The 22429-nt window shown below is 40.4% G+C and overlaps 1 protein-coding gene across 7 annotated transcripts in view; it reads right to left on the bottom strand.

The window, feature by feature from the left end:
- Nucleotides 1-2193: 2193 nt before the first annotated feature.
- Nucleotides 2194-22429, bottom strand: part of MBOAT2 (membrane bound O-acyltransferase domain containing 2) — a 156899-nt gene continuing 136663 nt past the window's right edge. For 3 of the 7 annotated variants that reach the window (XM_033176610.1, XM_033176612.1, XM_033176613.1), the window contains 5 exons: nt 17846-17949; nt 13601-13665; nt 12045-12177; nt 10080-10231; nt 2194-8456 (listed from right to left, as the gene is read on the bottom strand). In XM_033176610.1, coding sequence (XP_033032501.1) covers nt 8231-8456; nt 10080-10231; nt 12045-12177; nt 13601-13665; nt 17846-17949 — 680 coding nt within the window. In that variant the 3' untranslated portion in view covers nt 2194-8230. Of the gene's footprint in view, nt 8457-10079; nt 10232-11724; nt 12178-13600; nt 13666-17845; nt 17950-22429 lie in introns of all 7 variants that reach the window. The other 4 variants (XR_004428546.1, XR_004428545.1, XM_033176614.1 and 1 more) reach the window with 4 other exon arrangements.

The following is a 22429-nucleotide window of genomic DNA, read 5'->3' as shown; positions in this document are numbered from 1 at the left end:
TCCGTTGCAAAGGCTGAGGGTCGCAGAATGGGTTGCCGTTCCTTTTTAATTGGTCCTCCCCTCCCATGAAAGAGGCTTGATCCTAGGGCAATGTGAATATAGCATTCTTCTTGAGGCGACTGACACATGCATTAAAAAAGGGTGGAGTGACAATCAGGATCTCAACTCTCCGGTCTCTGGTGCTGCGCAGCTGACTTTCCCAGTAATGGCTGAAAACAGCTGGCATCTAAGCTAAAATCTCAGGCCTGTCTTTTTAGGGCAGCTCTCATGTTCACCCCTCACAAAGGGATGGCACCCAGGGAATGGTCTCCCTGTCCCGGGCCACAGGGCATCCAGCTCCGCACTGCTGACCAGGACCAGGGTCAGCTCAGGTCAGCTCAGGGTCATCAGGACCAGGGCCCCTGCTCATGGTGAGGCTCAGCCTGTGCCAAAAGATGCCACTGGGGTCACTCAGGAGGATGTACCACAAAAGAAGACTCAAGCAGAAAACAAAGCAAACTTGAACAACAGATACACAGTCAGAAAACAGAGAAGCTTTTACCAGGAAAGAGACAATGCAGTATTTAAAGACTTAAAATCTGAGCTGACATCTGGGTCCAGCAACAAACTGACTGAGCCAACACAACCCATCATGCCACAAAACACCGAGAAAAGCTATCGGAAATGTAACACAAAGTTCTGTTTTAAAATCACACAGCTAAGCCCACAAGAAAGGCAGCCAAAGGCAAAGCCTCCCCAAAGAGGCCCATGCTGACACAGCCGGTACCCCTCGGGAGGGCGAGAAGGCCAGGACAGGTGCATGCTGACATTGCTGGTACCCCTCGGGAGGGAGAGAAGGCCAGGACAGGTGCATGCTGACATTGCTGGTACCCCTCGGGAGGGAGAGAAGGCCAGGACAGGTGCATGCTGACATTGCTGGTGCCCCTTAGGAGGGAGAGAAGGCCAGGACAGGTGGGTATGCTGTCCTTATGTGCAACATCCTTCTCATGCGGAAAAAAAAAAAAATTGAACCCAATGTGGCAAAGTGGTAACATCTGTTTAATCTGAGGGTGGGCACACAAGTGTCTATTATATTGTTCTGTACTGAACTACCTGCATGAAATATTTCATGGGCGTTTTTAAAAAATTGGCTGATTTCCTATTACTCCTTTTCCCAGTTGAGTAATAGGAAATTTTAATGTTATTAAACAGATAGACATATTGTTGGTACATAATAGATCTAAACTTGCTTAACTCATTTTTTATTATATTTGTGTGTAATAATTTATAAAATTCTTGGCGTAGCTTTTCTTTCTTCCTCTAACTCCCCACCCCCTCTTTCTCAGCCCAGGAAAAGCCTTCCCCAGGAGTCCAGGAGCCAGCTCCTCTGTGGAGCTCTCCCACACTCAGCTCTGGGTCCTCACTCCTCCTCCTATTGCCAGGGCCCCTGGTGAATGCCTCCAATAAAGCACTGATGGTGGCACATGGTCACTGTTCACTACCTCCTTGAGGACAAGGGTAATGACTTATTCTCCTTACCCAGCACGTGGGTAGGAATTCTGAGTCTGTACTGCTTTTGGTCATGGCCCAATTTCAACATGGCCTTGAATCTCAAAATGGGGTAACTTAAATCTGGCATGAAATTCTAAGGTCTTCCAGAGAGAAAGCACTATGACTGCAGGTTCAGCCTAGCATCTCTACACGAGAGTAAAACAGAAGACGTTTCCCTACAATTGTTCACAACGGCATAAAGGAAGAGCCCCCAGGAACGCTCCGAAGTTCTTCTAGGTCTGTGATGGCACAGAAATTGAGTGTCTCGCAGAGTCCCCGCACTCTGCTTCCCAGCAGCCACACCCACGTCCTCCCACAGGAGTGCTGGGAACTGGCTAACTGCAGGGCCTGGGAGGTGGGCGTTCCCTTTCAGCTGAGCAAAGTCAGTATCTTCTTCGCTTCACAAGTCTGTTTTAGGAGAGAATATAGATACTATACACTAATTTAAGGTTGTTTAAATTACCTTCCAAAGTGTTTATGACATGACAATAGTTTCTTTTAAATAATCTTTAAGCAGCTAAAGAGTCAATGACTCTTTAGAATATTACTACCATATTGCTGAAGAATCCTGCAATAAAAATGACCATTAAGTCTCGTAACAGAGCCAGTATTGTTCTGTAAGTGGAATTAAAAGCCTAAGATATTAGCAAACACACACACGCGTATTTTTAAACTACTGTTTAATCAGTTGTAAAGACACACAAATTTGAAAAAAAAAACACTTATATGTAAGTTAAAAACACCTTTAAAACCCAGCAATAAGCCACCAGTACAGCTCTGACAGACTAGAAATGAGTGGTTATGAAATTAGCATATCAGTTTGACTGACACAGTGGGAGTTTTAATTTCCCATACATCAGGAACTAATTTATGAATCTGTTGAAAAATAACACTTCTTTAAAAAAATATTTCGGAGTAATAAAAACAAAGTACAGAACACCACATTCTATTCTCAACTCGGGAAGGCAAATGTAAATACTAAATTCTGGCTGCTGGAGTTGGGTCTCTCCTCATGTTTGGGCGACTGAGGGCTTAACTACTACTAGGCAGAGATCAAGACACAACGTTTAAAGGAAGGCAGGAATGAAATCACACATTTTCACTCTGTATATGGTAGAATTTCTCACTTCCCCTGAATGATTTTTACTTTAATTCCTATTGCCTTCTATCATGCCCCTTCTGGTTCAGAGGAGCAGTCACATAAAAGTGACAAGATGGACAAGACTGGTTTGGAACACATTTGTGTTCAATGTTTGATTCCTTTTTCCTTGTGATAAAGTCAGAGGCAAATGTACTTCATTGATAAATCTGTGCACACAGAACCAAAAATACTTAAAATTGGGAAAGAGGCATATTTAAAAAGTCTGTCAAACTCTGAACATATATTTTTGTCCTATAATGCAAAAGGACAGGGAGGAATATTCAAATTGATTTCCCAAGAAAATTAACCTAAAATAGTGAACATGAAACAGCTAAGACTCTAGTGAAAGGCAGTCAGTCACCTTTTCCATTTCAAACATGTGACTAAGAAACTGGTTAGTCATTTTACTTATGTTGCTCTGTACCTTTTGGTTTTTCATTGCAGCATTTCCCTTTCTTTTGAGTGTGCAATTTGATACAACATGGCTGGAGAGATGGCTATGTATCACTGAGGAAGCTTCAGACAGTGGTTCTGCATGGGTCATTACACTGTAATTTATAGAATATATAGTCTTAGTGTTGTGTTTTTTCTTTATAAAAGTTGTACTTAAAGAGTTATCAGTTTTAAAGGCAAGACAAATTAGTTGGTGTAAAAACTGTGTATTTAGGCTGTGTTTCACAAAATTTCCCAGTCAATGGCCTGTGCAGCATGCCAGTTCTTTATTGGGGTTTGCATAATGTTAAAAAACCTATTAAAATAAATATTATTTTAAAACGTACAAAAACATTATTCAGCAGCCTACCAATTAAAATGTAATTGGCTGCAACCTCTGTACAAGAAAAGCCTCAAAAAGCAGCTTAAGCATTGATTATAAGAGCTTTCCTACAAAATACTTATGTGGAAAATTTCGTTTTAAAATTTCTGTTGTAATCAGAGTCTCTATAAATAGGTTTGACATCCTAGTGTGGCAGAAAAACCCTGTAGAGACCCTCTGCGTTCTAGTCTTTCACATTCACATTTCAGGATGTACTTCTTTTCTTAAACACAAATCTTTTCCTTCAGCATTGGGAGCACGCATTGATCAAGAAGCCCCCTTTTACAAGGGCTGCAGAACAGAAATTTCAGCATCTAAGATGAGTGTATCAACGACCAGCCACTCATTAAATGCACACTGGGTTAAGTGCAGCAGTTTTATAAGGTATTGAGGGCAGTTAAGATGACATCTCACAGTGTTATTTAGGATTCTGCACCTATATTAAATCTGATGTATTACATTTCAGCCAGGAAGAACTATTAATGCCTGGATAAAACGCCACAAAATACTAGCTTATATCTAAAACTCTGGACAAATTTTTAGCTGACACAGAAATAGTAGGCACTATTCTGAAACAATCAGTCTCTCAAGTCGTTTTTCTTTCAATTATAATGTAGAACTGTTAAAACCAATTAAGTAATAATTGTGAACAGTTGATAAGGAAACAAAAAAAGTATAAATGTCCAGATTTGTTCATGAATATATAAACTAAATATTTACAAGGCATTACTTTTAAATAGGAAAGATTTTTGTCCTAAAACTGTGATCTAGTCCTCGAGTAAAAGTATACATTTATAATTATTTTAATGTCAAAAATTTTAAAGCTATTGTTTTCTGGAGTTTAAAATAAGGTGTAACTAAAGTAAATATGCTTTAAATATCCTTGAATAACTTTGAGATGTTGTATAGTGGTAAACCCTGTCCAGTAGTCAGTAATCTGTATAAAATATTTCAGAGCATATATCTTCTCCAATTTTACACAGCACAAACAGAAACCAACAAAGCAGAGAAAGCAAAAGGAAAACATGTTTTCTTCAGCAGAGACTATTTCATTATGAAACACTCATTGTAAGAGCTATTGCCAGTAGAAAAAGTATGTTGCCATGCCTTCTGATTTAAGGGATTCAGAGGTTTCACTGTTATCATGACAACCTTTTGAAATGTCAGGGCTTTGAGCTCAAGGAGTACAAGTCAGTAACCATGACGATAGTGTGGACTGTGAATTTGCCCAACTCCTTGACTCCTACAGACCTTGCTAATGGCTCCATTCATGACACCCAACTGGTCCTGAACTCTTAGGATTAACCCATTTGCTTATGGCTGAGGAACTTGGGGTTTATAGGACAGGTGGCTCCTCCAAGTCTTAAGTCTCATGAAAGGCAGAACCAGAATGAAGATCCAGGTCCCCTCCCAGGTCAGGTAGTGCTTAAATGTGAGTTACCGTCACTTTCTAGAAACCTCCTTTCTACTGCACATTTTTCTTAAAAGTGGTATGTTTGGAAATCCTGTGTGTGTCACACATGGTGGAGACCAATAAATTTATTTTTGAATCAAATGGGCAGTAGTGGCTAATAAAAGAAGGGGTCACCAGACATTTTTGAAGCCAAATAAATCTTCTCTATCCTGCTGGATATTTCAGAAGCTAAATAAATTCCACCAATTACCCTGAGTTCCAATAAAAATACTTATTTTAAAAACAGAATGAGCCACTTATAAAATGGTGACAGCTGAGGCATACCAAATTAAACGAACTCTGTTTCAAGAAAATGAAATTGAAGGATGAATAATTATTTTTGTTCATTTTTTCCCTGAGTAGTATATAATTAACCAAAAGTATAAATACGATGTTGATTGATCATCTCTGGAGTGATTTCATGATACCTGAATAGTGGAAAATATGTAACATAAATATGCATTGAATCTGATTCTATTGATTTAAAAAAAAGCAAGCACATAATACAATGAATCCCGTTTCTATTTAACAGGAGTAGACGTACCAGTTTAAAATTCTTCTACTGTAAGTACTAGAAGCAAAATATTAATATTTGTGATTATTACTTCTCCAAACTAGAGGAGAGCTATCCAAAAACCATTTCATAAAAATAACTAGTTGATTCAGGGGTATGAAAATCAATCAAACTGGACATGGAATTATTATCTTCAAAGGAACCGGAAAAAAAATCAAATATCTTGCCTTTCTAGATGACGGTGCTAAGATTATATTCACTGAGCAAGAAACAGGTAACAGTGACTAAGGTTTACAGGCTGAGAAATAAAGTAAATTCAGGTAACAGAAATGTGATTATTTGTAAGTGGCTAGATAGGCTGAACCAAAAAAAACCCCAAAAAATCACACACACACACACACACACACACACACAAACAAAACCCAACAAGTTTGTATTAAGCCTTCTTGTTTTCACTTATGACATGCCTGAATCTGTCTTTTATATTCTTAATTTGTTCACTTTCTCTTAATAGCAGTTGGATTCTCTGCAACATTAATGAAAATGATCAAACATTTTACAGGGCAGGTACTTTCCATGAACATTCTTTCTATTCTCTCACATTAAACAGCTAGCATAATTTTTTTCTTTTTTTCTTTTTTCTTTTTTTTTTTTTTTGTGCGTGTGAGATGGAGTCTTCCTCTGTCGCCCAGGCTAGAGTGCAGTGGCGCAATTTCAGCCCACTGCAACCTCCGCCGCCCAGGTTCAAGCAATTCTCCTGCCTCAGCCTCCCAAGTAGTTGGGATTACAGGTGCACACCACCACACCCGTCTAATTTTTGTATTTTTAGTAGAGATGGGGTTTCACCATGTTAATCAGGCTGGTCTCGAACTCCTGACCTCAAGTGATCTACCTGCCTAGGCCTCCCAAACTGCTGGGATTACAGGTGTGAGCCACTGCGCCCAGCCAACATAATTTCAATGCATGGGAAAACAGAGGAAATTTATTTAGTTATCGATCCTTTCCTGAGAAGGAATGGTAAGGTTAGCCTTATCAGCTAGAAAACACTTACTTTTAGAGAAATAAAAATAGATCAGGATATTTCTGAATTTCAAAAAAGACACATTCCCATTTTTGCTGAGACCTCAAAAGCTGCAAGTGCATTTACTTTTCCTTTCTTCTTTAAATGAAGTATTATATAGCATAAGCCAGATGGTTGCCTTGTCCTTAACTTCATTTGCAAATTTGTTAGTGACCCCACCCCCCAAAAAAGAGAGAGAAACTCATCACAGAAAATTTGCATTTCATTAAAAATGTAAGGCAAAAAGTAAAAGTAAGCTCCATACATAGGTCAAATAAAGGTGAAGTCAGAAGGCTTTGCCCCCTTCCCTCCCACAGGGCAGGAGGTACCATCTGGGGCTGAGGCCGCTCCACTGCCTGGCGTCAAATCCCACTCTCCTGCTTTCAGCTCCTGTGGCCACTACAGTCCTCTGTGGGATTGCAGGAGACACCTAGCAATCCAAGGCAAGATTAATCACAGTAAAAATGGCCCACAAAATAAAAGCACATTTTTCCACTTACAGAACCTAAAACTCATTTTAGTAAGAGATCACAGCAAAATTTTAATATGAGAAGAGTTTGAAAATGAATTTATATTATTCTCAAAAAATGTTACCTAGACTCAATGACTTTCAGTTTTCATTTCCCTAAAAGTTTCCCAAATATGAATTAAATTGTCAAGGATAAGAAATTGATTAGCCAGATAGTAACCTACCTAGCGATTTCTCTTTCAAAACCTTTGAGCAACCTACCGATATTATTTTCAAAGCCTCTTTCTAATTCTACATAATTTATGCCTGATAAATTTAGTTTAGAAGTCCAAAGTATCACCAAGTCATTCCACTTTTTTTTTTAAGTCTCACATGATGGTGCAGAGCCCTGGCGTGGGGGAGAAGCGGCCTTGCAGAGCTGTGGCTCCACCCTGTGCATTCCACTGGAGGCCAGGCAGTGCTGCTTCATTCCTGCCTTCCTTAGTCACCTCTCTCTTTTAAGAAAAAGAATAAGCTTAAAGTATCACATTACCAAACCTTTCATTATGTTTTAAGAAATTCTTCCTGGAAATGCTCTTTGACTGCACAAGGTAATTAAACTCTCCAGCAAAATCAGCTACCTATAATTTGGCGTCCATTAAATGTTTACAGTTTCACTATGGATTGTAGTCATTTGACATACTTTAAGAAAACCCTTCAAATACTGAGATGTTTATTGCATTTTTAAAAATCCACATTCTTAAATATCCTGTTTCAAATTCCTCCTAAAATCCTTTACAGTACACAACATCAACTACTGCAATAGCGTTCTCACAATATTACACTTGAAAATACCATTTAGGAACAATATTTTAGGAAATAAGAGGGTTTAAGGCAAGACATTCATTTGGAAAAGTTAATTTCTCTCTATCATCCAGATTGACACGATTATTTTTCCACCTCTTCAGTGCCTTGGGATACGCAACGTACATTCAGCAACAGGGCACGCGTGTGACCCTAGGACAAGTGCTGAGGCTGGGAGTACCCACTGAAATATGGAAATATTCTTACATAAGGCGTGGCCCACGGGGATACGGCATGGGAGGGCTTGTTTCACTCCATTTCCCATCTGGTGTACAGGAAATTCCTTATCTATAACTGTCCACTTCCCCCCAGTTAATCGCTTTTCCAACAAACTCAAACCCCTTGAAAAGGTGCTAAGATTGGTTTCTGTTAACATCAAAAAAAACAGCCCTCGGAGCCTTCCCGATCACTGCTTTAGTGATGAATGTCTCGAGGCTATTTCTTGATTCTGATTGCAAACATTGTTTGTTGTAGAAAAACTGTTCTGTCCCAAAGAATTTTCTCCTTCATCAAACTTTTTGGATTGTGAGAGCTGAATGTTTTCATGTGTATTCTTTCTTCTTTGAGTTTTTTTCACTGGCAACAACAATAATACTAAGATACCAAGAATGTGCAGGCAGTAATACCAGGAGCTAAAAGAAAAAGGGAAAAAGTTTATTCAAATGTGATAATAATCCTTAATAACTGCCCGCTTGTCAAAATGTCCCGTAGCCCACCTTAGGACGTATTTGTTGACTACATTACTACATTATTCTTTTATTTTTCCCCCTCAGGAGGAGAAACCTGATAGTGTAGGCCAGTGGGTATTTACAGCACTGGATAAACCCAGGCTGATTAGAAGCCTGATTTTCTAGATAGCATATTACATTCCTTTGTAAGGGTCATAAGGCCATGGTTAAACAGAATAAAAACAAAAAGGTAGATATTAATACCGGTAGCCATCTGAAAATCTCCCCAATTCACAGAATCAAAAGTTGACTCAACAAAGAAAATGTGGAGATAGTTAAGACTTTTACCAGTCTGGCCTCACCTGCTATTTACTGTCTCTAAGTGACAAATATTCTAATGAGGGGAGTGACAGAGAAGCAATATTGCTTCTTGATGGTTACTTTCATGAAGCAAAGAAAGGCCACATGATTAAAAATATTGAAAACATCATTTCTCAAATTATATAAATCGAATGTAACCTAAACTGTATCTATAGCTATAGGTCCAAGTGATTCTGAACAAAGGACCTGGGATAGAAAATCTAACCAACAGTCCAATCACATTTTTAAACACGTACTAACATTGTTAAAATGGAAACTTTAGCAGGACTTACTTAATGTCTTCCTGTATAATTATTGTCATATTTGATTCAATAATTTTTTGACTATATACTCTGTGCTAAGTCATTCTAAATGCTAGAGTAATAAAGAACTTATAAAAGAATAAAGTTTTGATCTCTAAAATATCACCATCTAATATGGGGGAGTGGAATTTGGTGGGCAGGGAGAGGAGATAAGTAGATTATAAAAATATAGAATTCGAGACAAGACAATTTCTATAACATACAGATCACCACAGTATCAATCAAACAAAAGACACAGTGAAAAGGAACAAATAAAATATAATTTATTTTCCTTAGGCTGGGTGTGGTGGCTCATGCCTGTAATCCCAGCACTTTGGGAGGCCAAGGCGGGTGGATCACGAGGCCAAGAGCTCAAGACCAGCCTGGCCAAGATGGTGAAACCCCGTCTCTACTAAAAAAAACCACAAAAATTAGCCTGGAGTAGTGGCGGGCGCCTGTACTCCCAGCTACTTGGGAGGCTGAGGCAGAGAATTGCTTGAACCTGGGAGGCAGAGGTTGCAGTGAGCCGAGACTGTACCACTGCACTCCAGCCTGGGCGACAGAGCGAGATTCCATCCCAAAAAAAAAAAAAAAAAAAAAAGATAAATAATAAATATTTGGAAATAGCTAGTTTTTTCCCTAAAGAGGTTCAGGACAATTAAGCTAAGAAGTTTTCTGTTAAATTTAGGAGAGGTTTGAGGCAGTGGTTACCTGGCTGAATCACTCATCTGAGGGTTGAGTAGTATGAGTCATTCCACAGAGAAATGCTGAGACTGCTTGGTTCAGAATTAAAAAGTAACTGATAATGCATTTATCAGCAGGAAATGTGGCTGTGGTACTATTTTTCCATTCTATCCAATAGCAAGAAACTTTCTTTTGAAAATAAAGTTATTCCCACTGACAAAGTTTTCAGAGTAACACTTACCTGTAAAACATGAATGACGGTTTTATAGAAAGAAGTACGAATGGCACAACTGTGTAACTTATTGCTACTTGAGTTACTATCCATGTTATAACATCATAAAATAATTTCAGTTGGGAAGGTTCAATGAAATAATGTCTAAAGTTATTTCTCATCTGAAATAAAGAAACAAAAATATTTGCTGTATCTTTACATTAACATTACTTATGCAATTACACTGGTGATAGCAACTGTTGGAAGGATGTGGAATGGAGTAACTGAAACTCTCCTATGTTGCTAGTGGGAACGTACACTGCTACTATGGAAAAAGTTGGTTCTAAAAAGGCTAATACACATTGTACACACTGTGTATAAAAGAGAGGAAGTCACAGGGAAAACACAAATGACTGGTGAGTCTGGGTAAAGGGCATATAGAAGTTCTTTGCAACTTTTCTGTAGATTAGATTCTGTAAAAATTTCAAAAAAAAGTTTAAGACAACACTGCCTAGAGATCCTTAAATCATATTTGGTAAAATATAGTATATAAATAAAGTTTGGTTTGCCTTCATCCTTAACTCTTATTTAACCTCTGCATTTGTGAAAGACAAACTTGGCTTTGCTAATGTGCAAGTGCATGGTGTCTTTGGGGAATGACAAGTCAATCTAATGGAAGCAGAGAATTCATGTGTGCATAGACACTGGGTACTTCTAGAGAGGCAAATGGGGGAAGGGAGGAGGGCATTGGTAGAACTTGAACACCAAGTTGGGAAGAAGCCGATCCTATTCTGTCTGCAATGGGAGGGAGTTAGGTACAGTTTTTAAGCGCAAGAATGGAATGCTGAAAGCCCGTACCTCAGGACAAATGGATTTGTCATTGGTGAACAGGATGGAATCAAGAGCAGGTGACTGCCATGGCGGTGAGCTAGGCAAGAGATAGCAGAGCCTAGCCACTAAGAATTATGGGTTTTGCTAATGTCCTTCCCATGCTTAGAATGTCATTTTCTTCCCCATTGTACTTCACTCACTATTGAAATAACTTTCATCTCTCAAAGTCCAGATCCAAACACCTTCCTAATGGGGCCATCTCTAATTAACCCAACCCAAAGAGACTTCTTCCATCTCTAAACACCTATGTGACTTAGTATTTATAACACCCATGGAATCTGTCACACATGCCTTGTGATGCACGTGTGCACACACACGTATGCATAAGGTATGTACACACACATACACCTTATCCCAAATTAGACTACAAACTACCGGAAGGTACCCTTAGTCAATACTTCTTGAAATTTCCCTCATATATCCCCAAAGTACCTCAAAATGGAATATAGTAAATATCTGCTAGTTTGTTAAATGAAACCCTCTTACCTGTAAGTGCCATTAGCAGCTTGTTCAAACGTGGTTTTTGTCATGTCACTTTCCTCTAACTGCTTTTCAAGGGCTTACACTAAATTATCCTTCTCCTCACCTCTCTCACGTCACCAACCTAATTTCTCAATTGTTTCCCAAAATATTACTCTAGGTTCTATCTAGGCAAATACTTTAGAGAACTGTGCCCACTTCCAGTGTGGCTCATCCACTGTCTTGGCCTCGCACAGTCTACTCTTCCTCTCAGAGAGGACTCAAAGGTTACAGCTTTCAGGAAACATTTCTAAAATAAACCTACCCATTCTGATCATCTTTATTTAACTCAGTTTTTATCTCTCCTTCAGAAAATTCTGTAAAGACAAAGTAACATTTTGTGAGTGCCTCCTACCTGCCAGGCACATAGAAACATGTTTTCTCCTCACAGGAACTGGGCGTGGAGCCTAGCCCATGGTGAGCGCTCAGCAAACATGCACACAGTTACAGACTTTGCTTCTAGTGGAAAGGACAATACTGACTATGGCCAAGGAAAGAGGGTCTACCTTGTAAGAGAGATGTACTCAGCCTTTTTAACAGTTCAAGTGAACCATTGAATTGTAAAATAAAATTCTTGATACTTACAGCTCGTGCTGCTAATGTCATTAACACCCCTGTTAGAAACGTTAGATAATATCCTGGGTATACCCCGTGCCAAATGGCAGAGAGAATGAACGTCTGGATAGTTGGACTGAAGGAGGTTCGTTCATAACACACCCTAGAAACCATGAAAAACATGGAGAGCCAAGCGGAGTGAGTGAGCCGAGTTTACAAAGCCTGCAATGATCATTCTTTTATTACCTGACAGGATTTAGGGTAACTAGAAAAACAAATACAACTTATCTTAGGCAATCACTTCTCTATGATCTCAGGGAGGCTATAGCTATTAAGTGTCAAACTTAGGAACATAAAGTTAATTCCCATCTTACTGGTACATATAAGTAACTCAAATGATCATTTCTAGTATTTGGGAGTCTATACAATTCACAAAAAGAACAAGGTTACTTTTATCCTACATTATTTTATTTAAAAAAAAAAATCAATAACTTTCAAATGACCTAAATACACTACTCTTTCTGGCAGATAGACTGTGCTTAGTCTACAGTTTTCCTATAACAGAGACAGAGAACGCAGTGAAAATAAAGTTTCCCTAAGGTATCAAATTTAAATTATAACAATAACAAAAAATAACACAACAGATTAGCTCAGAGGATCTGCAGCCACTGGGGAGACTGCCAGGCACTGTGAAGAGATGCTAGCGTATGCTCGCCATCTCAAGGGACAAAGATGTTTCATTTGTCATTTTAAAAAGGACACTATAAAAGAGGGCTGCTTAGCACCCTATCATTATAGGGGCTGTTTTTAATGAAGTAAGTTCAAGACAGGGCAGTGTGCTCACAGGGATGATAAGAGAACCCCTGGGAGAGTGCGCTGTTCCCCAGCTCTGTCCTTCGCACCTGTTACTCCACCCAGCCTGTCTTGCCTCTACCTTGCCCTGTTGATGAGACACTCCTGACACAAACCTCTGCTCAAGCATCCACACTTCCAGGGATTTCTTCCTGCATCCCTCTGTGCCCTCACTGTTCCTGCTTTGTCTCTCCTAATCCTCACAACAGGGAACGGCACGTGTCTGATTACACCACCATGTCTTTAACAAAATTACAAACTCTTTCACCTTCAGGAGCTGAGTCTTTTTATCTTACTCGTCTTTTTATCCCTTGCCTAACAAATAAAGATTTGTTGAATTGAAATATTTAAAACCGGGACTGTTCTGGAATACCCAGGCGTAAGTATTGTGCTTGTGCAGGCACTTGTTAATTTAAACCACATCTCTACTGAACGGGATCAGGAGCTGCAAAGGAGGATACTGGTGACCTCTGGCATTGGTAGAGGCCTTTAAAGGAGGCTGAGAGGGCAGGATAGCTGCACCTGCAGAATAGCTACATTTGTGACTCAGGCCAAAATACTTCTCATTCGATACTGACTTGCTTAGGAGGAGGCTAACAGTGTTTCCCGGCTGACACTGAGGTTACAATGTCACTCAACACTGTTAATTTAATCAAGAACCTGAATTCAATGAAGCTCAACCTCAAGAACTAGACGCCAAAGCACATCTAAAGACTGTTTTTGAAGGGACGCACCTTTTGAGCCAAAGAGCTGTCTGAATATTCCAATTATCAAGAAACATCTTGAAACTTGTTGACATCTGAAAAAAAAAGGAAACTTTTTTCTTTGTGTCACAAAATAATGAAGCTTTAAATATAAGTAATAATATATTATTATGCTAAAAAATTAAAACAAAAATTACTTAACATCAATGGTAGTATACTGATTTCTCTTTCCTTAATCTTGTTTTTCTAATATGGTAACATCATTCTATGTAAGACAAGTTTATTTACTGTTGGGAACATCTATGAGGTAGATGGATTATCACCATTTTCTCCTGTATGTTAACATTTACAAGGGATGTCATGGAATTCTTCCAGAGAGATTCCTGAGAGTGTGCACAAATGCCTGTCGATGGCCTCCCTCTCACACTGAAGACTGGGGCGCCTACCTCATTACCTCCTTCCCGCCAAGCTCCGCCATGGTTCTGGGTGAAGCAGACGTCCACCGCAATATCCTGCCCTGCCATCGTCTCTCGAGGCCCTGGCTACTCTCAATTCTGGCGCTGCCTGGCTGTGCTGTCCCTGAAAGAGTGGATCTGTACACCCAGATCTCGCAGGGTGTCCCACCTTCCCAGTTTCCTCTCTCAAGTTACTCCCACTAAAGCTATTCTTTGATCTCAGAGGGGCCTTTCGTCTCCCACCCTACTTTTATCCTGTGTAACTCTCTCATCCTCTGGTCTTCACTTCTGACCATTTTAGATTTTGTGTTCCATTATTTACTATTCTTATGTCAGAATCTTCAATGCTTTTGTTTCTTTTTCCTTTCCATTCACCTCCCTATCAAAACCCTAATTCCAGATCAACCACACTGTCGTCCACTCTCCCACTGGTAACATTTGCACGCTGAGTGCAGAGTATCACCACAGTTCAGACCTTTGTCTGAAGTTCATGGTTCATGGTTCTCCACCACGACTGAGCCCTCAACCTACAATCCTGTTTTCCTAGACAGTTCATTCTCCTCTTCCTGAAAACAGCTACTGGACTGAACCATTTGAAATTTTCTTTTCTCTTTTTTTAAAAATAAAGTCAAGAAGAGGTAAGTGTCAGCAATTTCATATGATTCAACCTAATACCCCATCTATATCTCTGGTCCTATCACCTCCTTTCTCCCTCACAACAGGTAAGTTGGCCTCCTACTTTACAGAGACGATATAAAATCATCAGACTCCAATTCTCACCATCAAACTACACACTCAGCTGCATACGTACTTATCCTGCCCTCCTTCCTGTCTTTATAACAGGAGAAGTGGTCCTTCTCCTTCAGGGCCAATCTCTCCACTTCCATCTTCTCAGGGACTTCAATGATCAATAGGTCTCTCTCCTTCAACTGTAGGAGAAGCTTCACCCTCTCCCCTCCAAATAGTCTCCGACTCAGTAAACATGTTTTAATCTCTCCATTTTAAAACAAGATTAAACAAACAGCTCTCCTTAATTCCCTGTTCCCCTCAGCTACTGCCCTATTTCTACCCTCTTCCCTTTGTGGGGAATGAACTCCTAGAGTTGTATAATCTGGCCTTTATGACAATACCTCTCCTGAAACTGTTGTTCATAAAACGATAAACAAGGATGGGCACGGTGGCTCAGGCCGGTAATCCCAGCCCTTGGGGAGGCGGAGGTGGGTGGATGGCCTGAGGTCAGGAGTTTGAGACCAGCCTGGCCAACACGGTGAAACATCCTCTCTACTACAAATACAAACACTGGCCAGGCGTGGCGGCGGCGCCTCGAATCCCAGTGACTCAGGAGGCTGAAGCAGGAGGATCGCTTGAACCCGGGAGGCAGAGGTTGCAGTGAACCGGAATCACGCCACTGCACTCCAGCCTGGGCAACAGAGTGAGACTTTGTCTCAGAAAATAGATAAATAAATAAATAATAAAGGCATTTGTGTCCTTCTCTTACTTGGTATCTCAGTGGCACTTAGCACTGATGACCATTGTTTCCTTCAGAAAAATGAACTCCTTTCTTTACTTTTTCTTATGCCATGCACTCTCAGCAGGGGTGATATCGCCCCCAGGAGACGAAAATTGGTTCTTAAGGGGCAAAAATATCTTTTTTTATGTAAAAAGAACATATATACATACAGTAGTATATCCATAGGTATACAGATATACAGTGTATCTGTGGTATTAAAATTTCAGGGGGGGAAATTATTAGAAAACTCCCCTTAAGGTGTTAATAATTAAAGGTCAGAAACACTGCTATATTCACCATTCAACTTCAACAATGATCAATTTTTCCCACTCCTTCTCCATTTTTATTGCCAACACTGTTGTTAAGAATATTTCAAAGCAAATACCAGACTTCTTATTCCACCCACAATTAGTTCAGAATGTGTGTCCAATAAATAAAGACTTTTTAAAAGACCATGATCCGACAAAATTAATAATAATTCTTCAACATCATCTAATCCCCCTTTGTATTAAAATATTCCTGATGTTTACAAAAGTCCTTTCCAGTTGGTTTGGTCAATCAGGATCCCAAAAAAGGTTCATCCAGTGCATTTGGCCAAAGCCTTTTAATCTGTAATAGCTTGGGTCATGTGTCCCATAGCACTTCCCCTTTTGATCTGATCCGGTGTTTAACTTACTCTCTATACTCCACATCCCCTCTAAATTTAGAAGGATCTAGAAATCCGATTCAGATTTGGGTATCTAAGCACACTTCAGTGATGGCCTGCATTTCTTACGGCATCCCATCTCGGGCACTTACTGCCTGACTGCCCACTTTTAGCAACATTAGGGCTCATCAGAGGATCCAGCTTGACCTCTTCACCTCAAGTTTTGGTGTTGGATTTGGAATGTTGGAATGATCCTTTTCATAGGCTGGCAAAACAATGGTTTTTTTTTTTTTTTTTTGAGACAGGGTTTTACCGTATCACCCAGGCTACAGGGCAAGTGGCACAATCACGGCTCACTGCAGCCTGCTGGGCAGTTGGGACTACAGGTGCTCATCACCATGCCAGCTAGTTTTTGTATTTTTTCTAGAGATGGGGTTTTGCCATGTTGCCCAGGCTGGTCTCAAACTCCTGAGCTCAAGCGATCTGCCTGCCTCGGCTTCCCAAAGTGCTGGGATTACAGGTGTGAGCCACGGTGCCCAGCTGGTTTTCTCCTTTTTTCTTTCTGGCTGCTCCTGAATTCCTTTGCCCAGCCTCTCAGTACTGGTGCTCTTTTAGAGACTCTCACCTCTTCTCGTTCTCATTCCAGGGCCTGAACTGCCACGTGCTGACAGTTCCCAGATTTTACTCTCAAGCTCGGGTGCCCCTGCTGAGTGTCTGACCATGATCTGCCTGGTAGACAACTCACTAAGTCTGTGATTTGAAGATGTTACCTGTCCCTTCAAACTCATGTCTATTCCCTGTTCCTCATCTAAGTGGAAGGTATCACCATAAACCTAGTTGTTTAAATCAGATTTCTGGGCCTGATTCATAACTCATTCTCTCTTGCTGATCCCAATTTATCACCAAGTTCTGCTGAGTCTCTTACACAGTTCTCCAATATGTTTATATGTTTCTAGCCCTACTGGCAGTATGTGGTTTAGGGCACCATCATCTTGGATTAAGAAAACATCCTCCTAACAGAGCTCTCTGCCTCTTGAGGGAAATACATTGTACATGCCAGATCCTTCTAAAACACCTATATGATCACCTCACTTGGCTACACATATAATCCATCCACAGTGCCCCATTACTCTTATAAGAAAGACCAAAACTCTTAATATGGCCTGTAAGAGTGTGGCTGCCTGGCCTCCATTTCCCCAACCTCATCCTTCATGGCTTCCTCAACTATGAAGCAACATGAGCCACACAGCTTCTCTCAGCCCGCAGGCTGCTCCCTCTGCTTGGAGTGTCTGCCTGTCTTTTGGGACTCAGCTTAAGCATCATTGTCTTTGGGACCTTCTTCTCCCAAACACCTAAACTAACCTGGATTCCTATTTCATGGAAACCCACATGCCTTACCCCTCTCTGATCACCATCTATTTTACCTTATTCTGTAACCTCTAGGAAACTAAAGCTCCATGAGGGCCTGAATTGTACCTATCTTATTCATTGTCTTCAGTGCCCAGGGCACATAGTTGGCGACCAATATATATTGGTTAAATGAAAGAATGAATGTTAATATTAAAAAACCTTCAACACCACTCCTAGGACATCACACCATAACTTATGAAAGCAAACTTGGTACTTAAAGTATATACTAACTAACTTCTTAATGATTGACTCACCTCTATTTGTTGAATTCTCAAATTGGAAATTAAGTCCCAGCGAGCTGCTCCATTTTTGTCATACCCTCTGAAACCAAAGCCTGCAGCATTATTAATGGCATCAGCTATAGAAAACAAAATTCAAAAAAACTATTAAGAATCTCACAACAATCTACCATATTCTCCCAGAAGGTATGTGTTATTATACCTTTTATTCTTAAACAGTAAAAGTAGATTTATTGTAATTTTTAGGTCAGAAACAACATCACATACAATGAAAATAACACATCCAGGACAATTTGGTTAGTCAGTAATACATGACACATTATGCATGAGTTGGGGGCAGGTGGAGTTTAAAAGCTCATGAGGACCAGCAGGTAAAGGTGAAGACTTGAACAGGAAACGCTCCCCGACATTAGCTGTGCCAGTGGAACACAGCAGAGTATGCTCAACCAGCTGCCAAGAAGTTGCTAAGGGAATGTTTTTGCTCTGGGAGCACCATGTTCTTTTTAATCATATATTTGAAGTTTAGTATAAACAATAACACATAAGTAAGGCACAATATTTTCCTTCCGTTTTCTTTCTTTCTTGGTTCACCAGAACCTACTCTGTGTATATGTCTCTAGAATTTTTAAAAAATAGAGAAAGGGTCTCCCTCTGTCTCTGCCCAGGCTGGAGTGGCAGGATTATAGCTCACTGCAGCCTTGAACTCTTGGGCTCAAGCAATCCTCCTGCCTCAATCCTCCTGCCTCAGCCTCCTGCCTTAATCCTCCTGCCTCAATCCTCCTGCTTCAGCCTCCTGCCTCAATTCTCCTGGCTCAGTCTCCTGCCTCAGCCTCCTGCCTCAATCCTCCTGCCTCAGCCTCCTGTCTCAATTCTCCTGCCTCAGCCTCCTGTCTCAATTCTCCTGCCTCAGCCTCCTGCCTCAATCCTCCTGCCTCAATCCTCCTGCCTCAGCCTCCTGCCTGAATCCTCCTGCCTTAGCCTCCTGCCTCAACCTCCTGCCTCGGCCTCCCGCCTCAATCCTCCTGCCTCAGCCTCCCACCTCAATCCTCCCATCTCAGTCTCCCGCCTCAGCCTCCTGCCTCAGTCCTCCTGCCTTGGCCTCTTACCTCAATCCTCCTGCCTCAGCCTCTTGCCTCAATCCTCCTGCCTCGGCCTCCTGCCTCAATCCTCTTGCCTCGGCCTCCTGCCTCAGCCTCCTGCCTCAATCCTCCTCCCTTGGCCTCCTGAGTAGCTGAGACTGCAGGTGCATATCATCATACCTGACTCTTTTTTTTTTTTTTTTTTTTTTGTAGAGATGGGGGGTCTCACTATGTTGCCAAGGCTGGTCTCAAACTCCTGGCCTCAAGGGATCTTTCCACCTTGGCCTCCCAAAGTGCTGGCATTTCAGGCATGAGCTACCGCACCCGACCCAGAATTTGTTTTCTAATCCTTTTCACCACAATGCTTGATTAGTCATTTTTGCTTTATGTACATGCTTGATTAAGCTGCAAAGAAAATTTCTGCCTCAAATGAGCCCTTTTCCAATCAACTGGGAAACTGTTTATGCTATTTATATCATGACCAAAGAATAAACAAACAGAAATCCATCAAAGCCCAGCAAAATAATATGCCTATACAGACATGTATCCTTAAACTGTTTTATTGTTTATTAGTGCATTTTAGTACATCAAACAAGATCCTTTAAAAATTACACTTTGGGGAAAAGAATAAACAAGATTTACTCCTCTATCAGGTTTAATGAGGTCAGCCACCTTTGTTCAGTTCACATAAATATGAGCCTTAAAGGTAAGCCCATTACAGAATTAAAAATAAAAATCTATTACCCACATGGGCAGCATACCCATATACATGGCTGCTGAGGAACTCCTTCCCTTCCTCATGGGTGCCTCCACTTCTGATTTGTTCATGTATTCATCCTCTCCATCTTTCTTAGCCCTGCTGTGATCTAAGAGCAATGAAACTCCTAACCAACTTCACACTTGACAACAAGATTGGCCCAGGGTATGGTCAACAGCAACAAAACGAGAAGAGAACTGGGGATATCAAACTGCAGGAGTCCACCTTCCATGTTTCCCTGCCCCCCAGTCTCCCACCACAGACCCTGCCTAATCTTTACCTCAGGTAATGTAACCCCTGAGAGAGCTTCCAAGTTGTCATTATATAGAGATATTCCAAATAACTGACCATTAACATCAATTTAAACTTTAATCTGTCCCTACATGGGCTAAATGTTTTTCAAACTTGAGTTAAAGGGGAAAAAAACTGCTCAGATCCCAAGACATCATTTTTTTGAGGTGATAAGGAGAAAAGGGCAGGGCCACATGGCTGTGGAGATGAGAAGCCTGATTCCCATTTTGAGAACCCTGAATTAAGGAATTAAATATAGCCTGCCTAGCCACTAGTATCCATGAAATTATAATTTGAAAAATGTACATGTGGATACAAAAATTGGAAAGTAACTGTCCATATGATCCAGAATACATTCATACTATTTTATAAATCATTAACAAAATACAAAAAATTAAATAATTTTGGAACTCTTGGATTTCCCAAAACACAGATTTTTGGACCTCCAGAGATCATTAAACTCCAACTTTACAACCAAATGAACAATTTAAGAAAGGTAGTGGGGGTGGAGGTGAACGTGGGCACATGCATGCTGAGCCTCAGCTGGCGTCTCCACTGACAAAGTCGAAACCTGGACCTCAGGGCTGCACCGTTACCAGGGACTCAACCATTACTTGTGTTAAGACAGTACAGACATAGTATAAGTATTTATTGAATGGAATAACTTTACTGCCTTAGAGCTAAAAATTCTTTAAATTCTTTAAATATAGTTCAATTTCAAATTGTCATTCATATATATTCTAATATGATTATTTCTTTAGGAAAGAATCAGGGAAAAGGAATTAACTCACCTTTGCTTTGGTTTGTAAATACGTAAAAATGCACAAGATTCATTTTTCAAACCAAATATTGGGGTTGGAAGATCAGAAGTACCCAAATAATCATTTTAATTGTCATAATTGCAAATAAAAAATTAATGATAATTTTTTTTTTTTCCTGAGGCAGGGTCTCACTCTTACCCAGGCTGGAGTGTAATGGTGCGATCACAGCTCACTGCAGCCTCAACTTCCCTGGCTAAAGCAATATTCCCACCTCAGACTTCTGAGTAGCTGGGACCACAGGCATGTAACACCACACCTGACTGATTTTAAAACATTTTTTTGAAGAGATGGGGTCTCACCATGTTGCTCAGGCTGGTCTCCAACTCCTGCCTCAGCCTCCCAACATGCTGGGATTACAGGTGTGAGCCACTGTGCCCGGCCTAATGATAAATCTTGTATATTTTTATGTATTTACAGAGATCTTGTGATTTTCTCAAAAGCCTTATAAATTCAATGCCCTTGTTCTATTGATAAGATTTTCAACAATTAGATGTCCAACCAAATCCAAAAACATGCAGAACTCTTATATTCTATAAATCTAGTGATTCAACCAATAGGTCACAATTCTTATAAACCCCTAAAAGTACCAGGTTTGTTTGGGAAAGTTCTCAGTCTCAATTTAAAGTCAGAGTTTAAGTAGTACAGGAATTTAATTTGGTATTATTGATGTCTAAATTTGGCTACAATAAAAATGTTCAATCCTTAAATCTTAGATTAAAATCCATAAAGTAACATTATATTTTAATTGGCCATTAACTCACCAGGTTAAAGCAACTTTTAATGATGCTACTGTGCACAGCTATATGATGAAAGACTGAAAATAATGATTCCAGCCCCAAACTGTTATTTCATTGTAATCAAATAAAACCGACAGTAAAATGCTAATCCTCAGAGACCTAATTATTGGCTGATGTGTTTCTTCATGCATTCATTCAAATATTTGTTGAGTAACAAATATAAACAAGGCAAGCAGAACACAATCTTAAGAATAAAGGAGTTTATAATCTTGTGGGTGAGATAAAAAAGGCAACACGTATATAAAAGAGGTTTCAATTTATCCAATGAAGCATTCTCTCTACTTCAGTCCCACCTTCAAAACGTGGCCAGAATCGTCTTCTCCTGCCACAGGATCAGGCTGTCAGCCTACCTGAAGCCTCTTGTGGCTCATTCAGCAGAGCACGCAAGGTCCTGTCAAAGCCCATTTCACCTGACCAGGTCCTTCCTTCCTACATGCCCCTGCTAACATCTGCCATGCAAAGTGAGGTACCTTCATGTCTCTCTGCTCATGAGTGAAAAACTAGCCATTTTCCACTTTGTGAAATCACATTTAATCTTTTTGTTTTTGTGTTTGAGACTACCTAGGGGTTATTGCTCAACTCATACTAAAACCTCACTATGTTGCTCAGGCTGGAGTACAGGGGTGCAATCATGGCTCATTACAGCCTCAAACTCCTAGGCTCAAGCGGTCCTCCCACCCCAGCCTCTCAAGTAGCTGGGAATACAGGCACACGCCACCAGGCCTAGTTGATTTTTAAAAATCTTTCTGTAGAGAGAGGAATCTCACTATGTTGCCCAGGCTGGTCTTGAACTCCTGGCCTCAAGCAATCCTCCCACCTTCAACTCCCAAAGTGCTGGGATTATAGGCGTGAGC

Source organism: Trachypithecus francoisi, unplaced genomic scaffold (genome assembly GCF_009764315.1).
Source record: "Trachypithecus francoisi isolate TF-2019V2 unplaced genomic scaffold, Tfra_2.0 Lachesis_group17, whole genome shotgun sequence".
NCBI classification, from domain to species: domain Eukaryota; kingdom Metazoa; phylum Chordata; class Mammalia; order Primates; family Cercopithecidae; genus Trachypithecus; species Trachypithecus francoisi.
This window is presented reverse-complemented; position numbering and strand designations above follow the sequence as displayed.